At 44.6% G+C, this 19,531-nt stretch overlaps 1 protein-coding gene across 4 annotated transcripts in view; it reads right to left on the bottom strand.

Moving 5' to 3' along the window:
• The window catches only part of NEK10 (NIMA related kinase 10), a 278,135-nt gene that overhangs the window by 190,781 nt on the left and 67,823 nt on the right, over positions 1-19,531 (bottom strand). For all 4 annotated transcript variants that reach the window (XM_069561142.1, XM_069561143.1, XM_069561145.1 and 1 more), the window contains 6 exons: positions 12,229-12,270; positions 10,740-10,818; positions 9,920-9,987; positions 8,454-8,533; positions 7,053-7,139; positions 1,877-2,101 (listed from right to left, as the gene is read on the bottom strand). In XM_069561142.1, the coding sequence (XP_069417243.1) occupies positions 1,877-2,101; positions 7,053-7,139; positions 8,454-8,533; positions 9,920-9,987; positions 10,740-10,818; positions 12,229-12,270 (581 nt within the window). The remainder of the gene's footprint in view (positions 1-1,876; positions 2,102-7,052; positions 7,140-8,453; positions 8,534-9,919; positions 9,988-10,739; positions 10,819-12,228; positions 12,271-19,531) is intronic.

The raw sequence follows: 19,531 nt of genomic DNA on the forward strand, positions 1-19,531 counted from the left end.
TGATCTTCAATTACGATAAACCTTGAATGTCAGGGATCACTCTGCCTGATCAAGAGCATGGAGCCTTTAAGTTACTGCCTCTGAGTTTGGGACTGCAGGTGAATGGGCATGACTAGATCTCCTGGACACCACCCTGACAACACAGCCTGTTCATACTCCAGCCAGCAGACCAACTGGCAGCCTCGTACCAGCTCCAGGCAGCCAAGCTCTGAAAGGATACTGTTGACCCAGCTGGGGTCATAATTCTCCCAGAGCACTGAGTAATGTTTAACATGGAATAAGCGTTGACATATATCATCTTTCCAGGGAAGAGATTTCTAACATTGTACCACCAAAGTGGACTGGGAAAATTACGTTTTTTTAGATGTAAAAGAACTCTTTTCTATCAAGAATAGTTGTGGCTTGAACAAAATAGGCAAACTAGTGCCTATATTAAACTCAGTTCTGTGCAGGCATTGTCCTTGAAATATTGCTTAACTATTACATAATTTAATTTTATCATCAAGAAAATAGCTCCTCTCCAAGAGGGCTCCCTATAGCCACTGTAATAACTATCATGGAACAAAAATTATCACCACCATCACCATCAACATCATCAACCTACAAACTCAAGTGGGGAAAAAACATCTGCAACCAGAGTTACTTTGACTATTAGGCTAACCCATCATGCCACATTACTAATGAAAGATTTATAATTTAAAGTGTTTGAGATTTTTGTGTGATATTCATGAAAACAAGAAGGTTGTCAACAATCTACACATCTTTTCCTTGGTTTTGGTAAGGACAGAAATTGTTAAGAAAGCTACTGCTCAGATCTCTTGCCTATTCTTACACTTTGGAAAGTTCCCTCAGAGACTGGAAGTGACACACAGCTCCACAATATCAGGTTACAAGCACAATAAGCACAAAGGCTGAATGATATTGACTTGATAGCATGTCATATTAAAATTGATGTTACTCTTTTATTAGAATGAGCTTTATTTACATACTATAGATAAGTGTGATCTTTTTCTAGGCAGATATAATCATTTTCACCTTTAATTCAGCATCTAGAGGGGTAAATTATGCTTTATAATAATTTTAGGTAATAGAATCCTCCCACTAATAGTACCAATAGATGTTGCTATTCAATACTTCGATGTATGTAATACACACAATATCTACTATCTGTTGTTACTGCTATGATTTTTGCAACATACTTCAAGAGAATTTCAGTTTGCAACTCTTTTAACAAACCATTCCTTCCCCAGATTCATGGCTCTGAACGTCACTGAATTCTGTTTTTAAAAGAGAGACAGCAAGGTGTTCACATAGCTCAGAGCACTGCCGTGGAGATTAGAGAGACAAGAGGAGCAACTGGACCAGGGTCAGGAACATGCAACCTTTGGTGGACAGTATTTTCTCCTGTTGCAGCTAAGGGTTATACACCTGCTCCTGCCATGCAGGCTTTGCCTTCTCTTTATAGATGAGTGACATATATGCACACACAGACATTTTAGTAAAACAGTAGCAACTAGTGTGCTCGTTGGGATTACAGAACGCATATGCTGATTCAAGAGGGGTGGCCAGACAAACGTCTTCTTTGGGTTTCTAGTCAGCCCACATTTGCAGAGTGAAGGCCTTCTTTACCCCTGGCACTAGCCTGGAGGCTGGTGATGCAAAGATAGACATGTCAGGGCCCCTCTAGAAGCTAAAACGACAAACGCCCCCAACACTGATGAAGGGCCTGTTTACTACAAGTAGAAATGACTGCAGAAGAGGAATGACCAAGAGCAGAGGGGAGCTAGCCGAGCATGCGCCCGCCCCGCCTTCATGCGGCTCAGACCCCAGCCTTCATCAACCAGGGTGAAACAGGTGAAAGGCCACCCTGACTCACCCTCGTAAAATATGAAGAAGTTGCTTGATGCCACCCCAAATGCGGATTTCCACGCTGGTCTCTGGGTCCTCGCAAATCTGCACCAGAATCCAGACGACACTCCATAGCAGCTTCAGGTGGTCTGAGTGCAGCAGGCTGAGCAGGACAGGGACCCCCTCGTAGAGCTTCACCTGCTCTCTCACCTGGCGCTCGGCACAGAGCAGGCGCAGCAGCTCGGCTGTCAGCCTGCGATGGGGGGGAGGGGAGAGGGGTGCACTCAGCTCAGTGGGACTGGCCTGGCTTGGTTCACACTGAGCTGCTCACTTGCACAGACTGTGGTGCTAGCATGCTCTACATCCTGGTCTGCACGCATTTCTGTAAAGGCTGGACCACAGCTAAGGGTTTGTAGCTCTGGAGGCCTTACAGTCTCTGTCACAACTACCCAGTCACACTGACACGGAAAAAGCAGCCACAGGCAACACACAAAAACCAACAGGCACAGCTGTGTGCCAATAAACCTTTATTTACAAAAACAGGCAGGGGGCCAAATTTCACCTGCAGAAATTTACCCCTTTGTAACCACTTTCTAAGTCACATCTTCACGGGTATCCCCATTGGTCTGGCTAAAAACCTACTAACCAGCAAATAGGCAACAAGTACATACAATGGGGCCTGCACTGTGGTCAAAACCAAAGAAATATAAAAGCTCTATCTTAGTCTTCAGAAACTTATTATATGATTATAAAAATGAGACATTAGGGACTTCCCTCATGGTCCAGTGGTTAAGAATCCACCCTCCAATGCAGAGGGCATGGGTTCAATCCCTAGCCAGGAAACTAAGGCCCCGCATGCTCAGGGCACCTAAGCCTGCATGCCGCAATGAAGACCTAATGCAGCCAAATAAATAAATCTTCTTTTAAAAAAATGAGACATTAATGCATGATGGCAAAAACCACGATGATCCAGGGACATTAAATGTGAAGCACTCAGTGAACATCTGGAGAATAAAAGATAATGATGGATAAGACATAACATTATGATGACAGACATCTCAGAGAGCCATCCTGTCCTCCAGGCTCACACTCCGAACTCTCTCCCAGGACGGTGTCGTCTATTCTTAAGGCCTCAGACCCTCTCTCTGCCCTACATGGAGAGTTCATGCAAACATCACTCCCAACCTCTAGAGTTTCCAGCGAGCCACTTGGGTGTTCCACAGGCACTCACCTAACTGTCTCTAGGCTCAAAGTCCTCCTCCTCCTCTGCAGATCAGCCCTTCCTCTCATGTTGCTGATCTGGACCCAGGACACCACAGCCTTTTCAATTTCCAAGCCAAAGCTTGGGAATCCTCCAAGACGCTTCCTCTCCAACCTGTCCCTGCAGTGGGGAACCTTCAGTGCCCCTGTTTCCGAGGCAAGCACTGGGGCTAATTCTTCGGTGAGTCCCACAGTAGCTATCCCCACTGTCCCTCCATCCTAGTGATGCTCAACTATGCTCACGATACAAGAGCCTCAGCCACGCAGCTCTCCAACATTCCCATTCTCATCTGGACTCACAATTGTTTGTGTGTGTGCTAAGTCCCTTCGGTTGTGTCCAATGCTTTGCAACCTTATAGATTGTAGTCCACCAGGCTTCTCTGTCCATGGGATTCTCCATGAATACTGGGGGCAAGAATAGTGGAGTGGGTTGCCATGCCTTCCTCCAGGGGATCTTCCTAACCCAGGGGTCGAACCTGCGTCTCTTATGTCTCCTGCATTGGCAGAGGGATTCTTTACCACTAGTGCCACCCGGGAAGCCCCCACAATTCCTTTACCCGAGCTAATTTCCACAGCTCCTCTCCCTCCCAAACTTGCATGCTCTGACATTCAGAACATATGTGCTTTGGTAGACTGCATTCTTCGCCTTCTCAAACTTACTTCACCACACCTTCCCTCCTCGTTCTAAGTGAATCTCACTGTGTGGCTGAATTCCACACCCCACACACTAAAATCAGAAGAACTATTCCCACAAAATCCATCCGATCATGCTTAAAATCTGTGAGTCTCCATGATGTTCATGATAAAAGCCACACTATTTGGCACAAACAGCCCATCAATGACCTGGTTAAAGGTGTCTCATCTATAAAATATGGGAAGAGAGTTACGGTTCAGATTAAACAAGTCAACACAGGGAAGTGCTTGAGCAGGGCCTGGCCTGTAAAGCGCTGGCCAACGTGAGCTCTGTTTCTAACTCATCGCCACCTGCTGAGCTAGTTTCCTGCACCCCCTCCCACACTCTGCTGCAGCTGCACCCACCCACACACGCGCCTCGCTTGCACATCACTGCACACCTCCAGGGGGAGCATATTCTGTTCGCTTGTCCCTTTTACTGCCTGGCAATTGCCCCTTCTTTTGGGAAACTTGGAATGATCTCTTGCTCCAATTGGAGGTGCCCTGCCCCCAGGGTGCCTGTCCTGTCCCTCACTGACCACGCCAACCACAACGCTGGCGTGAGACTGATGGCTTCGGTGTCTGGCCCTCCCCTACGCTGTGCAGCCCTGTCTCACCCATTCTTGGTGTTGCGATACCTGTGCAGAATCTATTGGGCAAATGAATTCAGACAACCGAATCCATACCAACCAGCACAGTTGGTAAAAGAGGGTTAAACTGGCTTAGAAGGAGAATTCAAGGGATTTGCTATGAGTTAAATGTCAGCGCTTTATTGCTTGGGATTTCTATTAACTATTTTGCCTCCTTAGAACATTTTGATTTATTCAACTCAGTATCAAATGATACTCAACTAAGTTTCAAATGACACAGGTTGCAACTTGATAACATAACAGATATCTGGATAGAGTAAGTTTTCAGGGCAAAATGAAGTTCAAGTGAAAAATGATTCATTTTACTTTAGATTCTGTTTTGGTCATGAAATAAGTCAGTAGCTATCTTAGTGTATTTTACTTGCCTTAAGCAAAATGGCTATATGAGGAGGCCTTACAAATAGCTGTGAAAAATGGGAAGCGAAAAGGAAAGATATACAATTTGAATGCAGAGTTCCAAAGAATAGCAAGGAGATAAAAGAAAGCCTTCCTCAGGGATCAGTGCAAAGAAATAGAGGAAAACAATACAATGGAAAAGACTAGAGATCTCTTCAAGAAAATTACAGATACCAAGGGAACATTTCATGCAAAGATGGGCTTGATAAAGGACACAAATGGTATGGACCTAACAGAAGCAGAAGATATTAAGAAGAGGTGGCAAGAATACACAGGAGAAATGTACAAAAAAGATCTTCACAACCAAGATAATCACAGTGGTGTGATCACTCACCTAGAGCCAGACACCCTGGAATGTGAAGTCAAGTGGGCCTTAGGAAGCATCACTGCGAACAACGCTAGTGGAGGTGATGGAATTCCATTGAGTTATTTCAAATCCTGAAAGATGATGCTGTGAAAGTGCTGCACTCAATATGCCAGCAAATCTGGAAAACTCAGCAGTGGCCACAGGATTGGAAAAGGTCAGTTTTCATTCCAATTCCAAAGAAAGGCAATGCCAAAGAATACTCAAACTACTGCACAATTGCACTCATCTCACACAATAGTAAAGTAATGCTCAAAATTCTCCAATCCAGGCTTCAGCAACACGTGAACCATGAACTTCCTGATGTTCAAGCTGGTTTTAGAAAAGGCAAAGGAACCAGAGATCAAATTGCCAACATCAGCTGGATCATGGAAAAAGCAAGAGAGTTCCAGAAAAATATCTATTTCTGCTTTATTGACTATGCCAAAGCCTTTGACTGTGTGGATCACAATAAACTGGAAAATTCTGAAAGAGATGGGAATGCCAGACCACCTGACCTGCCTCTTAAGAAATCTGTATGCAGGTCAGGAAGCAACAGTTAGAACTGGACATGGAACAACAGACTGGTTCCAAATAGGAAAAGGAGTATGTCAAGGCTGTATATTGTCACCCTGTTTATTTAACTTATATGCAGAGTACATCAGAAGAAACGCTGGGCTGGAGGAAGCACAAGCTGGAATCAAGATTGCCGGGAGAAATATCAATAACCTCAGATATGCAGATGACACCACCCGTATGGCAGAAAGTAGAGAAGAACTAAAGAGCCTCTTGATGAAAGTGAAAGAGGAGAGTGAAAAAGTTGGCTTAAAGCTCAACATTCAGAAAACGAAGATCATGGCATCTGGTCCCATCACTTCATGGCAGATAGATGGGGAAACAGTGGCTGACTTTATTTTGGGGGCTCCAAAATCACTGCAGATGGTGATTGCAGCCATGAAATTAAAAGATGCTTACTCTTTGGAAGGAAAATTACGACCAACCTAGACAGCATAGTAAAAAAGCAGAGACATTACTTTGCCAACAAAGGTGTGTCTAGTCAAGGCTATGGTTTTTCCAGTGGTCATGTACGGATGTGAAAGTTGGACTATGAAGAAAGCTGAGCGCCAAAGATGTGACGCTTTTGAACTGTAGTGTTGGAGAAGACTCTTGAGAGTCCCTTGGACTGCAAGGAGATCCAACCAGTCCATCCTAAAGGAGATCAGTCTTGGGTGTTCATTGGAAGGACTGATGCTGAGGCTGAAACTCCAATAATTTGGCCACCTGATGCGAAGAGCTGACTCCTTGGAAAAGATCCTGATGCTGGGAAAGATTGAAGGCAGGAGGTGAAGGGGACGACAGAGGATGAGATGGTTGGATGGCATCATAGACTCAATGGACATCGGTTTGGGTGGACTCCAGGAGTTGGTGATGGACAGAGAGGCCTGGTGTGCTGTGGTTCATGGGGTCACAAAGAGTCAGACGGGACTGAGCGACTGAACTGAACTGAACTGAACTGAAAGCAAAATAGATTTTAGGAATCTAGTCATTAATTCAACACAAAAACTGAAATTACTAAAAGTAGAGCCGCTTTAGAGTTTCTTTCCTTAAGGAGATAGGATGTAACTAAATGTAATTAACAAAAGTATTAAAATACAATCATATATTTATATATTTCGAATATATGACCAGTTCTAGAAGTGAGACAGGACCAGAGATAAACTGATACAGCTCTTTACTATTTGTTACTTTATATATATTAAATAGAAAATACATGCCAAGCTGAGTCGTGATATTCAGTTAACAATGTAACATGACATAATTAGAATAACCATCATTTTCATCAAATATAAGACACTGCCATTTTCCCCTGTTAGCAATCCTACCTTTTGGAAAGCAAGTCATATTCATGTAAAATCATCAGCAGGTTTTCTACAATGTTGAGCTCACTTATCTTCTCTCTACACTCTGGACTACAAATTGAAAAGTATTAGTAACTATGAGAAATGTCTTTTATTGATACCACATCCACATATTTAATATCTTAGTCCTCATATTATCCCAGAAGGAGAAGCAAAATGCAATACAGCTGTATAGAGTGGGGCTACATTAAATATCAACATTCAGTAAGTATTATATGTCATAAATTTAAATTTGTTCAATAACAGTATGATGATTAACACAGTTCCCACTGGAGAGGGGGATTCATAGGGTGTTCACTAAAAAGCAGTGAGGAGCATTACTCACAATATCCAAGAAACACAAACAAGCTATGGGTCCATTGACAGATGAAATAGAGAAATGCAATAATTGAATATTTATACCTAGTTACAAGAGAATATAATTGGGTACATGACTGAATATTATTCAGCCACAAAAACATGCTGTCATTTTTGATAATGTGGATGAACCTCAAGGACATTCTGTTAAATGAAATAAGCCAAACAGAGAAGGGCAACTACCATATGGCATCACTTACATGTGAAACTGAAAATAAACAAGCAAAACTGACTATATAGAAACAGAGAACAGAATAGCAGGTGTTTACTAGGGGCCGGAAGCAGCAGGAACAGGGACATGGGGGTTAAAGTGCACACGCTTTCAGGTATGAGAAGACTGCACTAAAGATCCAGCTCCTTGGCAACTAGTTAGTAACACAGGGTTGTGCACGTGAAAGTTGTTGAGAGAAGAATTTACATGTTCTTCTCACAGAACCAAAGAGAGAGGTGAAGAGGTCTTAATTATCTTGATCTTGGTAATCACCCCACAGTGTATATGTGTATCAAATCTTTACATTATACACTTGAAATACATAAAATTACATGTATATTTATTCCTCAATAAAGCTGGAAAAAAACAAAACAGTGATCAAAGGATTGCCATAAAAACATAAAGTTTTTTATTTAAAATAGTCATAACCTCTGAAAGGGCTATCTAGAATTTTTTAAAGGGCAAAAATATTTAAAAGTCTTAAATATAGAGGACAGAATGAAGAAAGACAGTCAGGGAGATTCAACTGTCAAAGAAATGTGCAATTTGAAAGCAGCAATAACTGAGGCTTGAATGAAAAGAGTAGGTAAATATTTCTGGTCAGAAAAAATTTTTTAACTGCTTTGCTGTTCCAACTTAAATTCTACAATGATGCATTTCCACCCCAATCCTCTTCAATATACTGATGGTGTTTTATGTTTTTATTCACAAATCTTACCTAAGTAGGTAACAAAATAAATTTTGCATTTCTCCCATCTGAGTTGCTATAGCAGCACAACTTTTAAAAATGCACTCACCTTTCAGCTAAACTAGCCAGAGCCAGAAGGGCACCCAACAGAACATTCGTATCTCGGGCACTGAGTAAGTTTACTAATGTCTGAAAAGTAGATTAAAATAAAGGTTAATTATAAAAAAGTACAAGCTTCTTGAACAGTATGTCTCCTTCTAAAGATCATAGATACTTAACCTCAAAAAAGGAGGTTTGTTAAACACTCACAATTCTCAGTTGTTTCTGCAGCAGGCGTCCACCGCTCTTTGGACGCGCTCCCTGTGTCTCAACAGCCACCTCCTCAGGATTCCTATTATTCTTACTCCTATTCCTATTACATTTTCAGAGTCCCCCAGAGTGTACACCCAGACACACTTCAGGCCAGAGCTGCAGCCTGTACAACTGCTAGGCTGATTTTGGGTTTCTACTATGTGAACTTTCCCCTTTAGGACCTCATGCACTTTACATGGAGCTAGCATTATCTTTGTTTCTCAGATCCCATCTTCTTTTTCCCCCCTCTCACTTTTTCCTTTCTGTCTTTTTTTTTTTTTCCTCTATTTTTCCCCCAAGGTGCATGGCATATGGGATCTTAGTTCCCTGAATAGGGACTGAACCTGCAGCTCCTGCCATGAAAGTGCAGGACCACGGGGCCACCAGAGAAGCCCCTTCTGTCTTCCAACACAAATGTTTCCCAGGCTCCAGTCACTGACACATCATTTCACAGTTTTTGTCACATGGCACCCTTAACACTAACTTAATGTTACTCAAAAGTGTTTTTCAAATTCTAACTGATATTAGTGAAATATATAGCCTTTGAAATTTAAAAAACGCTAACCTGTATATCACTAAGAATCAACCTCCATAAAATGAGTAGCATGTGCTAACACATTTCAGACAACTTTGCCCTAATACTTGCTGGATAGTGGCTTCTTGGGACACAGAAACTCACAAATTATTGAAACCTGGCTCTAGGCAGCTACCATCTAAACGGCTTTGCTATATATATAAATGTAGTGTGTTTTGATTGAGCCTGTATTCATTCATCTTGAAATATGTATTTGACTCACAGGTTTATAATACTAAACCACCTTATTATGAGGTTAAACCACATGAATCCGACCTACAGACCATGGTAATTTCCCATGGTTCAAACTAACATAACTTCTGTGCCAAACTAGTATTTATTTATTTGTAACACACACCTGGGGTCAGTTTATGTATAACAACATTTAAATTAGGCAATCAAATTAGTTGATTAAGCAATAAAGAATTAAACAGCATAAAAACAAAGAAAGAAGTTTCAGAAAACCTCTATTTGCTGTTTCTAAATTTACTCTTGAGGTGGGTTAGCAGAGATCGGCAGTTTTAGGCTAGGTCGGCAAGTTTCCGAATTGTAATTACAGGTGAGGAGGCTTGACTGCAAATGCTCTGGACCCTGTATTTCAGCCACCACCACGTGGCACGGACGCAGCCGCTCCTTCTGGGCCCACTCACCTTGTGAGCTCCGCTTGTGGTGACCCATTCTCTTTGGTCTCTGACAGCAGCAAGTTTTTGAAAAATATCTATAAAGAAATGAGATATTTCAATGAGGGATTTGAAGCTTAAAGCAGGGGAGTGCTCAAGCTTCCCAGGTGGTACTAGTTGTTAAAAAAAAAAAAAACCCTGCCAATGCAGGAGACTTAAGAAACATGGGTTTGATCCCTGGGGTTGGGAAGATCCCCTGGAGAAGGGCACAGCAACCCACTCCAGTGTTCTTGCCTGGAGAATCCCATGGACAGAGAGGCCTGGCAGGCTATAGTCCACAGGGTCACAAAGAGTTGGGCACGACTGAAGCGACTTAGCATGCACGCAAAAAATATTTTTACCAAAAGTTGCTTTTATAGGCTTCCATTTTGGCTCAACTGGTCTGCCTGCAATACTGGAGACCTGAGTTGGATCCGTGGGTTGGGCAGATCCCCTGGAGAAGGGAAAGGCTACCCACTCCAGTATTTTGGCCTGGAGAATTCCATGGACTTTATAGTCCATGGGGTCGCAAAGAGCTGGACACGACTGAGCGACTTTCACTTCGCCTGCTTTTATAGAAGTCTCTCTTGCGCTAAATAAACCTAAGCTTGTGCTCAATGAAAGTCTTTTAAAACATGAAATTGGGCTTTTCAAGACAAGAATCATGATCTAAAAATCTCCCCTCTGGGTACATTTTGCCACTGAGCATAACAGTTGGCATGGACTCTCAAGCCCACAGCTGTGTGGGGAGCCTCCTAAGTATTCAGAGCGTCCCCTCTTCCCTGCCGCTGCCTCCCGGGGCCGCGCTCACACGTCATGTTGACCAGCTTGTCCACGCTGTGCTGCGCCTCCCCGTAGCCGAGGTACCCGTGCGCCACGATCTCCATGTACTGCGGGGGGACCAGACAACAGGTGAGCAGAGGAGAGGACTCCGAGAGCACACAACAGGAGTGGTAAGGCTGTGTACTTCTGAAAATGAGCTGTAGATGGCGCGACAGGGTCACCAAACAACGCTCGGTGCCCCTGCGCCGGCTTCAGGCAAGTGCCGAAGAGGATGGGTTCTGGGCTCTCAGCTTCCCTGGGGTGCCAGAAGTGGAGGGCGGGACCTGGAAAGACTGCTTAAACTCTCAAAAGTCCCAAGATGACTCATAACTCAATAAATCTGTGTTGCAATTTAGCCTCCAAATATAAGATACAAATAAGATACATGATACATAATATACAGTACCTAGAATTTTAATTCTTCAATATATCTTTTCATTAGAATTTTTATAACACACTGCATATATTTTATTGACCTTATGTTTTATAATATCCTAAATTGCAACTAACCAGCATACAAGTAGATAGCAATAATTAGAATGAAATGTATGGGATAGTCTGAAAATCCCTCACTGTCTGTAACTGTAAAATTATAAAAACTGAGAGTAATAAGAAATAGGTTCAGAGAAATACATACATTTCTATCATTTTAGTGGAAGTAAAATGGATAGATCCTTTACAATATAATCTTAAAAAGGATTATTTCATTAAATGAGCCAAACGTCTAGCCAATTAAAAAAATTTCTTCAAAATAAAAACTAGATATTATCTATTTCCCAAGAATAAAAATAATAAAATAGGTTTACTATTAAATTGCCATTAAAATTAATTATCCATTAATAATTTAGAATGAATTTGCAGGGCCATGGGTTATTATGAAAATTATTCTTTGCATACATGCTATAGATTTCAGGAGGATGGGCTGTTTCAACTATTTCTATACCTAGAAATTTTGTTTGATTGTATTAATAGGCCCAAACATTGGGCTGACTTAGCATATTTATTCAGCTCCTTACCTTCCCTCAGTAGTTAGCAAAGCAGAAAAAAATACATGAAGATCATTCCTCACACCGTCATTTATTTCCAATATTTTAGTGAACACAGTAGTTCTTTATTGTGTGAAAAAGTTATGAACATCCTCAAGGCCAATATTTTCTCCTGCCAGCTTGGTGTGTGCACTGCTGAGGCCCAGGGCCTGCCAGCCAACACCTATTCATTTTCTTCACTCAAAGGACAGGTGACCCTTTATAAAACGCTCTCATTTCACAGGTGGGGTAAAGTGAGCCCAATCAGCCAGGAGGAAACAGCTCAAGTCCCTCCCTGCTCTGTGTGTATCTCATGTACTCATGGCCCTAGGCGCTTCTCCTTGCCAGGCAGCTATGTTGAAAGAAACCTCTCCGTCACACACTGTGGACCTCTGCCCAGAGGCACAACACAAAATGGAAAGGCAAGACCAGCCGCCACAAAAGAGATCTTACCTGAGCCAGGTTTTCAATTCCACCCAAGCTATGAAGTATTTCCTAATAAAATAAAACAACAGAACAGACATGAACGATGAGAATGGGGGGGCATGTATTTTACATGCAATTGATTCATTAAGTCATAAGTTTGTAACTATTCCTGAAGGTCCGCATTAGAATGTAAATATGGAAGACTTCAATGTTTGTTATTCATACTATATTTAAGATAAACTATCAATAGATATGGGCTTCCCTGGTGGCTCAGCAGCGAAGAATCTGCCCGCAGTTCTGCCTGCAGGAGCTGTAGGAGTCGTGGGTTTGATCCCTGACTCAGGAAGATCCTCTGAAGGAGGGCATAGCAACCCACTCCAGAATTCTTACCTGCAGAATCCCATGGACAGAGAAGCCTGGCGGACGCAGTCCATGGGGTCACAGAGTCACGACTGAAGTGACTTAGCACATGGGAGCACATTAATAGACAGGAAAGTTGGGTTGAGTTGAACTGGAAGTAAGTGTGCAGGTTGAGTAGAACAGGAAGTAAGTAACTGCAGCCCGTGTCCTCACTCTATTTACTTCCTCCCATGTCATCATAAAATGTCGGAGCTGCAAAGAGCTGTTAGATATCTCTCCCTTTACCGCCTCATATTACAGAATAGGAACACTAAAACCCAGAAAGGTAAACCATTTTGCCTAAACGACAGAGTCTGGATAAAAATCCAGCATCACTGAGTCCCAGGAGTTTCCTCTAGGCCCTGCCTGGTGTGGTCCATGAACCAGCGGCAACAGCAGCGTCTGGAGCTGATTCGAAATGCTCAATCGCCTACTCACCCCGGACATACTGAATGCCACTCTTAGTATCAACAAGATCCCCAGGTAACTCACATGCCTGAGAAAATCTGAGCAGCATTGCTCTAGCAGAGTAGAAAACAGGGCTTCTCCTTCAGATGGTGTGGCTAATGATCTTATTAAACTCATACCCTGAACAAATCTAAGGATAAGTAAGTAAGTAAAGTCGCTCAGTCGTGTCCGACTCTGCGACCCAATGGACTGTAGCCTATCAGGCTCCTCCCTCCATGGGATTCTCCAGGCAAGAGTACTGGAGTGGGTTGCCATTTCCTTCTCCAGGGGATCTTCCGAACCCAGGGATGGAACCCTGGTCTCCCGCATTCCAGGCAGACGCTTTAACCTCTGAGCCACCAGGGATAATCATTGCAAAATATAGATCTGATACAGAACTTTCAGGGCTTCCCATGTGGCTCAGTGGTAAAGAACTCTCCTGTCAATACAGGAGACATAAGAGACTCGGCTTCTATCTCTGGATCAGGAGGATCTCCTGGAGGAGGGCATGGCAACCCACTCCAGTATTCTTGCCTGGAGAATCCCATGGACAGAGGATCCTGGTGGGCTACAGTCCACAGGATCGCAAAGAGCCAGACACAACTGAAGTGACTTAGCACTCACGCACCGATTTCCAATAAGAAGTCACTGCATAAAACTTCTGGAAAGTGCTAAGAGAGAGGGTGCTGGGAGGCTGGAGTGAAAGGAACTGGTTTGGAGCTCCACTAACGGCCAATGCTCTCAGGTTACTTGCACTGACATTTATCTTGGGATGAATGGGTTTCAGGTGGCTCTACCTGTTTAATGCGACGTTGACTCCTCTCTCCTTACCTACTGTGCACACAAGGAAGTTATTTGAAATACAAATATTAGCCATCGTTCCAGCTCTGGAACGTGTCTGGCAATGAGTACATGAGTATGTATGAGGGGATGATCATGTGCTACCCTGGAGCTGCGTGAACAGCTGAGGAAAAGGCTCAGGGGTTCAAGGCCTCCTGGGTCAAGGGTCAAGGTTTCCTTAATCTGTGTGAAGGGAATCTGGAAACCACACACCCTTGTTCAAATTAAGAATGAAGGTATATTTATAACTCAATTAAAATAGTTATATGACCACCTACTAATTTGAATTCCCATGATTGCTATTCACTTTAGAAGAGCTGCAGTTAAAAGAATACTGTATGCATTGCCAATAATTATGATGGACATTTTATACACATAAAAATAACATTTTAAAACCACTTATATTTTTTCAGCATTTTCTTTTCCATTCCTGTTAGTAAGATCCCCAGGTTAGGCTCTGAAGGAGACACAAATATAAAATGACAGATGACAGAGGTTGACTTCACTGAGCTGCAGGCAAGGATAAGGGAGACACACAAATAACTGGAATTTAAGATAGATCTAGGTAAGTGTTTTAAGAAAGCTACGGGGCTTCCCTGGTGGCTCAGACGGTAATCTGCCTGCACTGCAGGAGACTCGGGTTCAACCCCTGGGTCAGAAAGATCCCCTGGAGAAGGGAATGGCAACCCACTCCAGTATTCTTACCTGAAGAGTTCCATGGACAGAGGAGCCTGGTGGGCTGCAGTCCATGAGGCCACTGAGAGTGAGCGACTAACACTTTCCATAGGTTAAGAGAGTTATACAGGAGGTGCTGTGACACCCCAGAGGGGGACATATAATAGCCTGCTGAGAGGACTACAGAAAACTTTGTAAGGGTGGTGGCCTCTGGAGGGACTTGGAAGGATGGACAGTTGTGCTGAGGAGATGGTGGAGAAGAGAGGGAAATGAAGGGGATTCCTCCAAGGAAAGAGGACAGGAGGATCAAAAGTGCACAGCAGTTGCATAGAAAGAACATCAAGATGTTGTGTCACTATGAAAAGCAACTCCCTAAATTTGTGAAGGGAACCACTGGGAATAATGTTAGAAAACCAGACTGAGATGAACTGTGGGAAGACTTGAACATGAGCCCGAACTGAACTCTGCATTCGAGCCTGATGGACACCTGGGAACAAGGGCTGATCAGGCTCAGCTGTGGGGACCTCTCCCCAGTCTTGGAGGAAACTGGAGAGGGACGGGCGTGGAGGGAAGCCCCGTGGGTTGGTAGGGGCAGAGAGAACGGAGTGGACAGGTGGCCAGTCTTGACATGGTTTGACCAGCTGGACATGAAGGCCAGTGGAGAAGAAGAGTGCAGAGAAGAGGCTTCACCGTCTACACAGCGAGGTGACAGGAGGCCAGGACAGGATAAGCCCAGGGAAGAGGGGGACACAGGCTGGGTTAGACAAGGAGGTGGAGTCCGACATGCTGAGTTGCTGGCGGTGTATTCAGGTGATGGAAGAACAACAGGCCCGAAAAAGTGCGCCGAGGGCAGAAGACTGAGATCTGGCATTGCTGACATAAAGGAAATTTAAATGTGAAGCTTGGGAGACGCCACCAGGGAGAGACTCATGTTTAAGTGACTGGTCATGGTCATTCTTAAATGTTTACCTAGGCAAAAATATATCTATACAATCACAGGTGTTAACAGTATGGAACTGATTCCATGTTTCCCAAACCCTGACCTGGGAATAATGATTTTATTCTGTGCAATGAGTGGTACTAGGTGTTTGAAAATATTTTTATGATCAAATAGTAGGTTGAACAGAGTGTAACAAATTATTTTATTATAGATTTAAACTCCTCTGAGCTTTAACGTGCTGCCGTGCACCACAGTCTCCAGTAGGAGGAACTGCCCATCTTCCCTGCATATGGGGGGTGAGACACACCACCTTTCACAGAGCACTCACTGGGTCCTGTGAGCACCGTGTCCCATGCCAGAAGCACTGTTACAAAACACAGGAAAAGGAGCGAGGCTGTACCACCACTAGGAAATGTCGTTGCTACGCCCTCAAGCAGTGACCCACCATTTACTAAACAAGCAACGGGACAACCGTAGAACAAGACCACAAGGCACCCTCATCTCTGGGCTCAGCAGTCCCGGCTACCGAGCTCAAGAGCAGACAGGACTGCGCGCCTCCCCGGCACAGCCTGGGCTCTCAGGACCCGGCTCCAGACTTCCGAGCCTCGTGACCTGGAGACAGTTTCCATCAATCTGGACCAATGTCCTTGCTCTACCTATTCCCAGAGTTTCTCTCTTTTTAAAACTTTGACGCAATAACATAACACTGATAAGAACTAGAGCGCAACAGCACGCCCTGCGACCTAGTCTGGCGGCCGTCTGTCCAGCAGTGTGTCCGGGGCAAAGCGCCAGGGCCCCAGATACGCTGTCCCTGGTCGGGAAGCCAGCAGAGCCCTGAGCTCCGAGTGCCACGTGCTGACCTGCCACCCACTCCTCTGCAGTCAGCGGTCCACGCTGCGCATCCCTCTATCCCAACAGAAGGTTCCCCTGCGCCTGACCAGTACGTCTTTTCAGGTGTTAGGAACTACTCTTCTAAAGCCTGGTAAGGGGAAAGGAAGCGTTTCCTGCCTTGGAGCCTGGAGGAAGGGTGGTGCCACTGACAGAATCTGCAGAATTCGGCAGTTTGCAGGAGCGTCAGGATGGAGAGGCCCAGGTGAAGTTACTGCCTGTCCCGAGCGCAGTGGGCTCTCGAACACTTTGGCCCCTGTGTTCCTTTATACAGCTACAGATTACTGAGAGTCCCAGAGACCTTCTGTTTATGTGAGTTAATCTATTTCATTTACCGTGTATGTGTGTGTTCACTCAGTTGCGTCCAGCCCTATGCAACCCCATGAACTGCAGTCCACCGGGCTCCTCTGTCCATGAGACTTTCCAGCCAAGAATACTGGAGTGGGTTGCCATTTCCTCCTGCAGGGGATCTTCCCAACCCAAGGATCAAACCCGCATCCGCATCTCCTATGCTGGCAGGTGGCTTACGAGGGAAGTTCTTTATATTTACCATATTAGACATAAAAAGTGAGCAATTTTTACAACACAAGAGCACACAAGCATGTGTTCCATCAGGCGTGAAGGTACACCATCATCACATACCCTGTGGCCTCTGGAAGGCCCCACTGCACGCTCGTAAGAGAGTGAAAATGAATCACACTGGAGCATCACCTTTAAGACCATTTTGACCCTATGGGGCCCCTGGAAGGGTCTCAGAGACCTGTAAGAGTCCCCAGACCACCCTTTGAGAACCATTATGCTACCATATCATCCCAACAAATACCTGGAAATTTGGGACTTAAACGAGGGGAAAAGTCTCAGGCTGGAAACATGTGCTTGTGAGCAAAGAACAACACAACAAAATGACTGGTGAAGCCAAGAGCTCAGGAGATAGGGGAGCCTATAACAGAGAAAACAGCTTTGGGGAAGGTTAACATTTCAGGGATTCCCCAGGGGCTCTGAGGTAAAGAATCTGCATAGGGGAGACACAGGCGATTCGGGTTCGATCCCCAGGTCAGGAAGATTCCCCTGGAAGAGGGCATAGCAATCCACTCCAGTATTCTTGCCTGGAGAATCTCATGGACAGAGGAGCCTGGTGGGCTATAGTCCATGGGGCCGCAAAGAGTTGGACACGACCGAAGCAGCTGAGCACAGCGGCAACATTTAGGAAGGCAGAATTTTAAAAAGGAGCAAGTAAACAGCACAGAAAAACAGAAGGTGATGAGGAAGAGCTGGAGGTTTTCAGGATCAGTGAGAGGAAACAGAAAGTGTGGCAAGGGGCGCCAGGCTGCTGGAAGGAGGCTGAGGTGCGAGGCGGGCCATCAGGCCATACAGCTCTGCTGTCTCTCTATTGCTGTGGCTGATGGAGATGTAGGTTAGGAGTTTTAAGTTTTTCTATTTATCGTTGATAAGCAATGTGCTCTGACAGCTCACTGTGAGCAGCCTAGGTAGATTTTATCCTGCTTGGAACTCCAACTACACTTGAAATCTCTGACACATGTCATCCTTTAATTATGAAAAAGGAAGCAATTTTGTCTTTAAAAATGGCTTCTCTTTCATCCCTTCCACTCATTTATTTCTGGAACCTTCATTAGGCATATACTGGAGCCTCTGGGTCAAGAGATGCTGACTGGATCATGGCCCATGATGGCCTTTTTAAATGACTTCCGAGAGGTCTTGGTGCACAGTATGCAAGGAAAAGCTCTACTGTTCATCAGCTGTAAAGGACAGGGAGCGAGTTCCATATAAATAGTCTGACCTTTCAATAAACGCATGCAGTAATGAAGGTGAGATCAAGGCTTGAAAGGAGAGTGTGTCCTGAAAAGGGCATTTTTATGACAAGAAAAAGCAGAAAGGGAGCCACTGACACCGTAATGAAGACAACAGATGGAAGGCTGAGGCTTGGCAAGGAGGAGGGTATTTCTTCAGGAATAAGAAGGGACATAACGGTGCATGATCGCCTATCAATGCAAGAGGCATAAGAGATGTGGGTTGGATCCCTGGGTCGGGAAGATCCCCTAGAGCAGGGCATGGCAGCCCACTCCAGTACTCTTGCCTGGAGAATCCTATGGACAGAGGAGCCTGGTGGGCTACAGGCTATGGGGTCACAAAGAATCGGACACGACTAAAGTGACTTAGCACGCATGCACAATGGTGCATAATAATCCAAACATTTCAAGCAACAAAGAAAATGTGAGCATTCCTGCTAGGATGGCCTCAGTTTTGCCTGTAAAACAGGTAACGCTGCAATCTGATAAGAAGTCCGGGGTAGGAGCGGTGTGTGAGGAGCGGACATGGTCTGGGGCGGCCACTGCGGATCATGCGGCACTGGTCACGGATTCACCAGGAGAGGAAAGAGAGGCCTGGCCTGGACATCTGTGGGCACAGGTCACAGTAAAGCCCAGCGTGGCTATGACTTTGGCCAGAAATTCTTGGCAACTCAACATGTTAAACAACTGCTCTCGTATGTGGACAGAGTGCCAGGAGGAGAGATTCAGGGAACACCTCCTTCTATGGAAAGGCTGGAAATCAATGGGAGGTCTGGTTTAATGCATGTTTTTGTCATAAAAGCTCCAAAGCAAAGAGGTCACAGAATTCTTTCCTTTAGAGAGCAATCCAGTCAACCTTGTTCCAGCCCATCAAGAACTGGGTTAAGAAAGGGAATACTTTAGAGCCATCAATTTTCTGAGCAAACAGCATTTCTAAGGCAAATATTTTGCTAACTTCTATAAGTCCCAAAACTAGACCTCCTGCTAAAAATCCACCTTCTTCCAGGAATACTTATATTAATACTATACACAAGCTGTTCTTACCCAAGCTGAGGCCTATGGGGCATAGGGCAGGGGGGTGGGGGACAGTGTTAATATGACTTGGGGACAAGGAGCCTCGGGCCAGGGGGAGAGGGGGCAGTGGCCCAGGCAGAGTAGGGCACACACCACCCTCACCAGCATGGTCCACACAGCTCTGTCTGGGTGGTCACAGGAGAAAAGGAAAATTCCCATAAAACTGTGAGCAACCAGGACAGAAAGTTTTTTGAGGAATGTCACATATTCAAATAACTGGTTTTCTGAACTAGAAGAACACAAAGCCATCTTAGAGTAC

The sequence above is a fragment of the Ovis canadensis genome, chromosome 19 (genome assembly GCF_042477335.2).
Source record: "Ovis canadensis isolate MfBH-ARS-UI-01 breed Bighorn chromosome 19, ARS-UI_OviCan_v2, whole genome shotgun sequence".
NCBI lineage: Eukaryota > Metazoa > Chordata > Mammalia > Artiodactyla > Bovidae > Ovis > Ovis canadensis.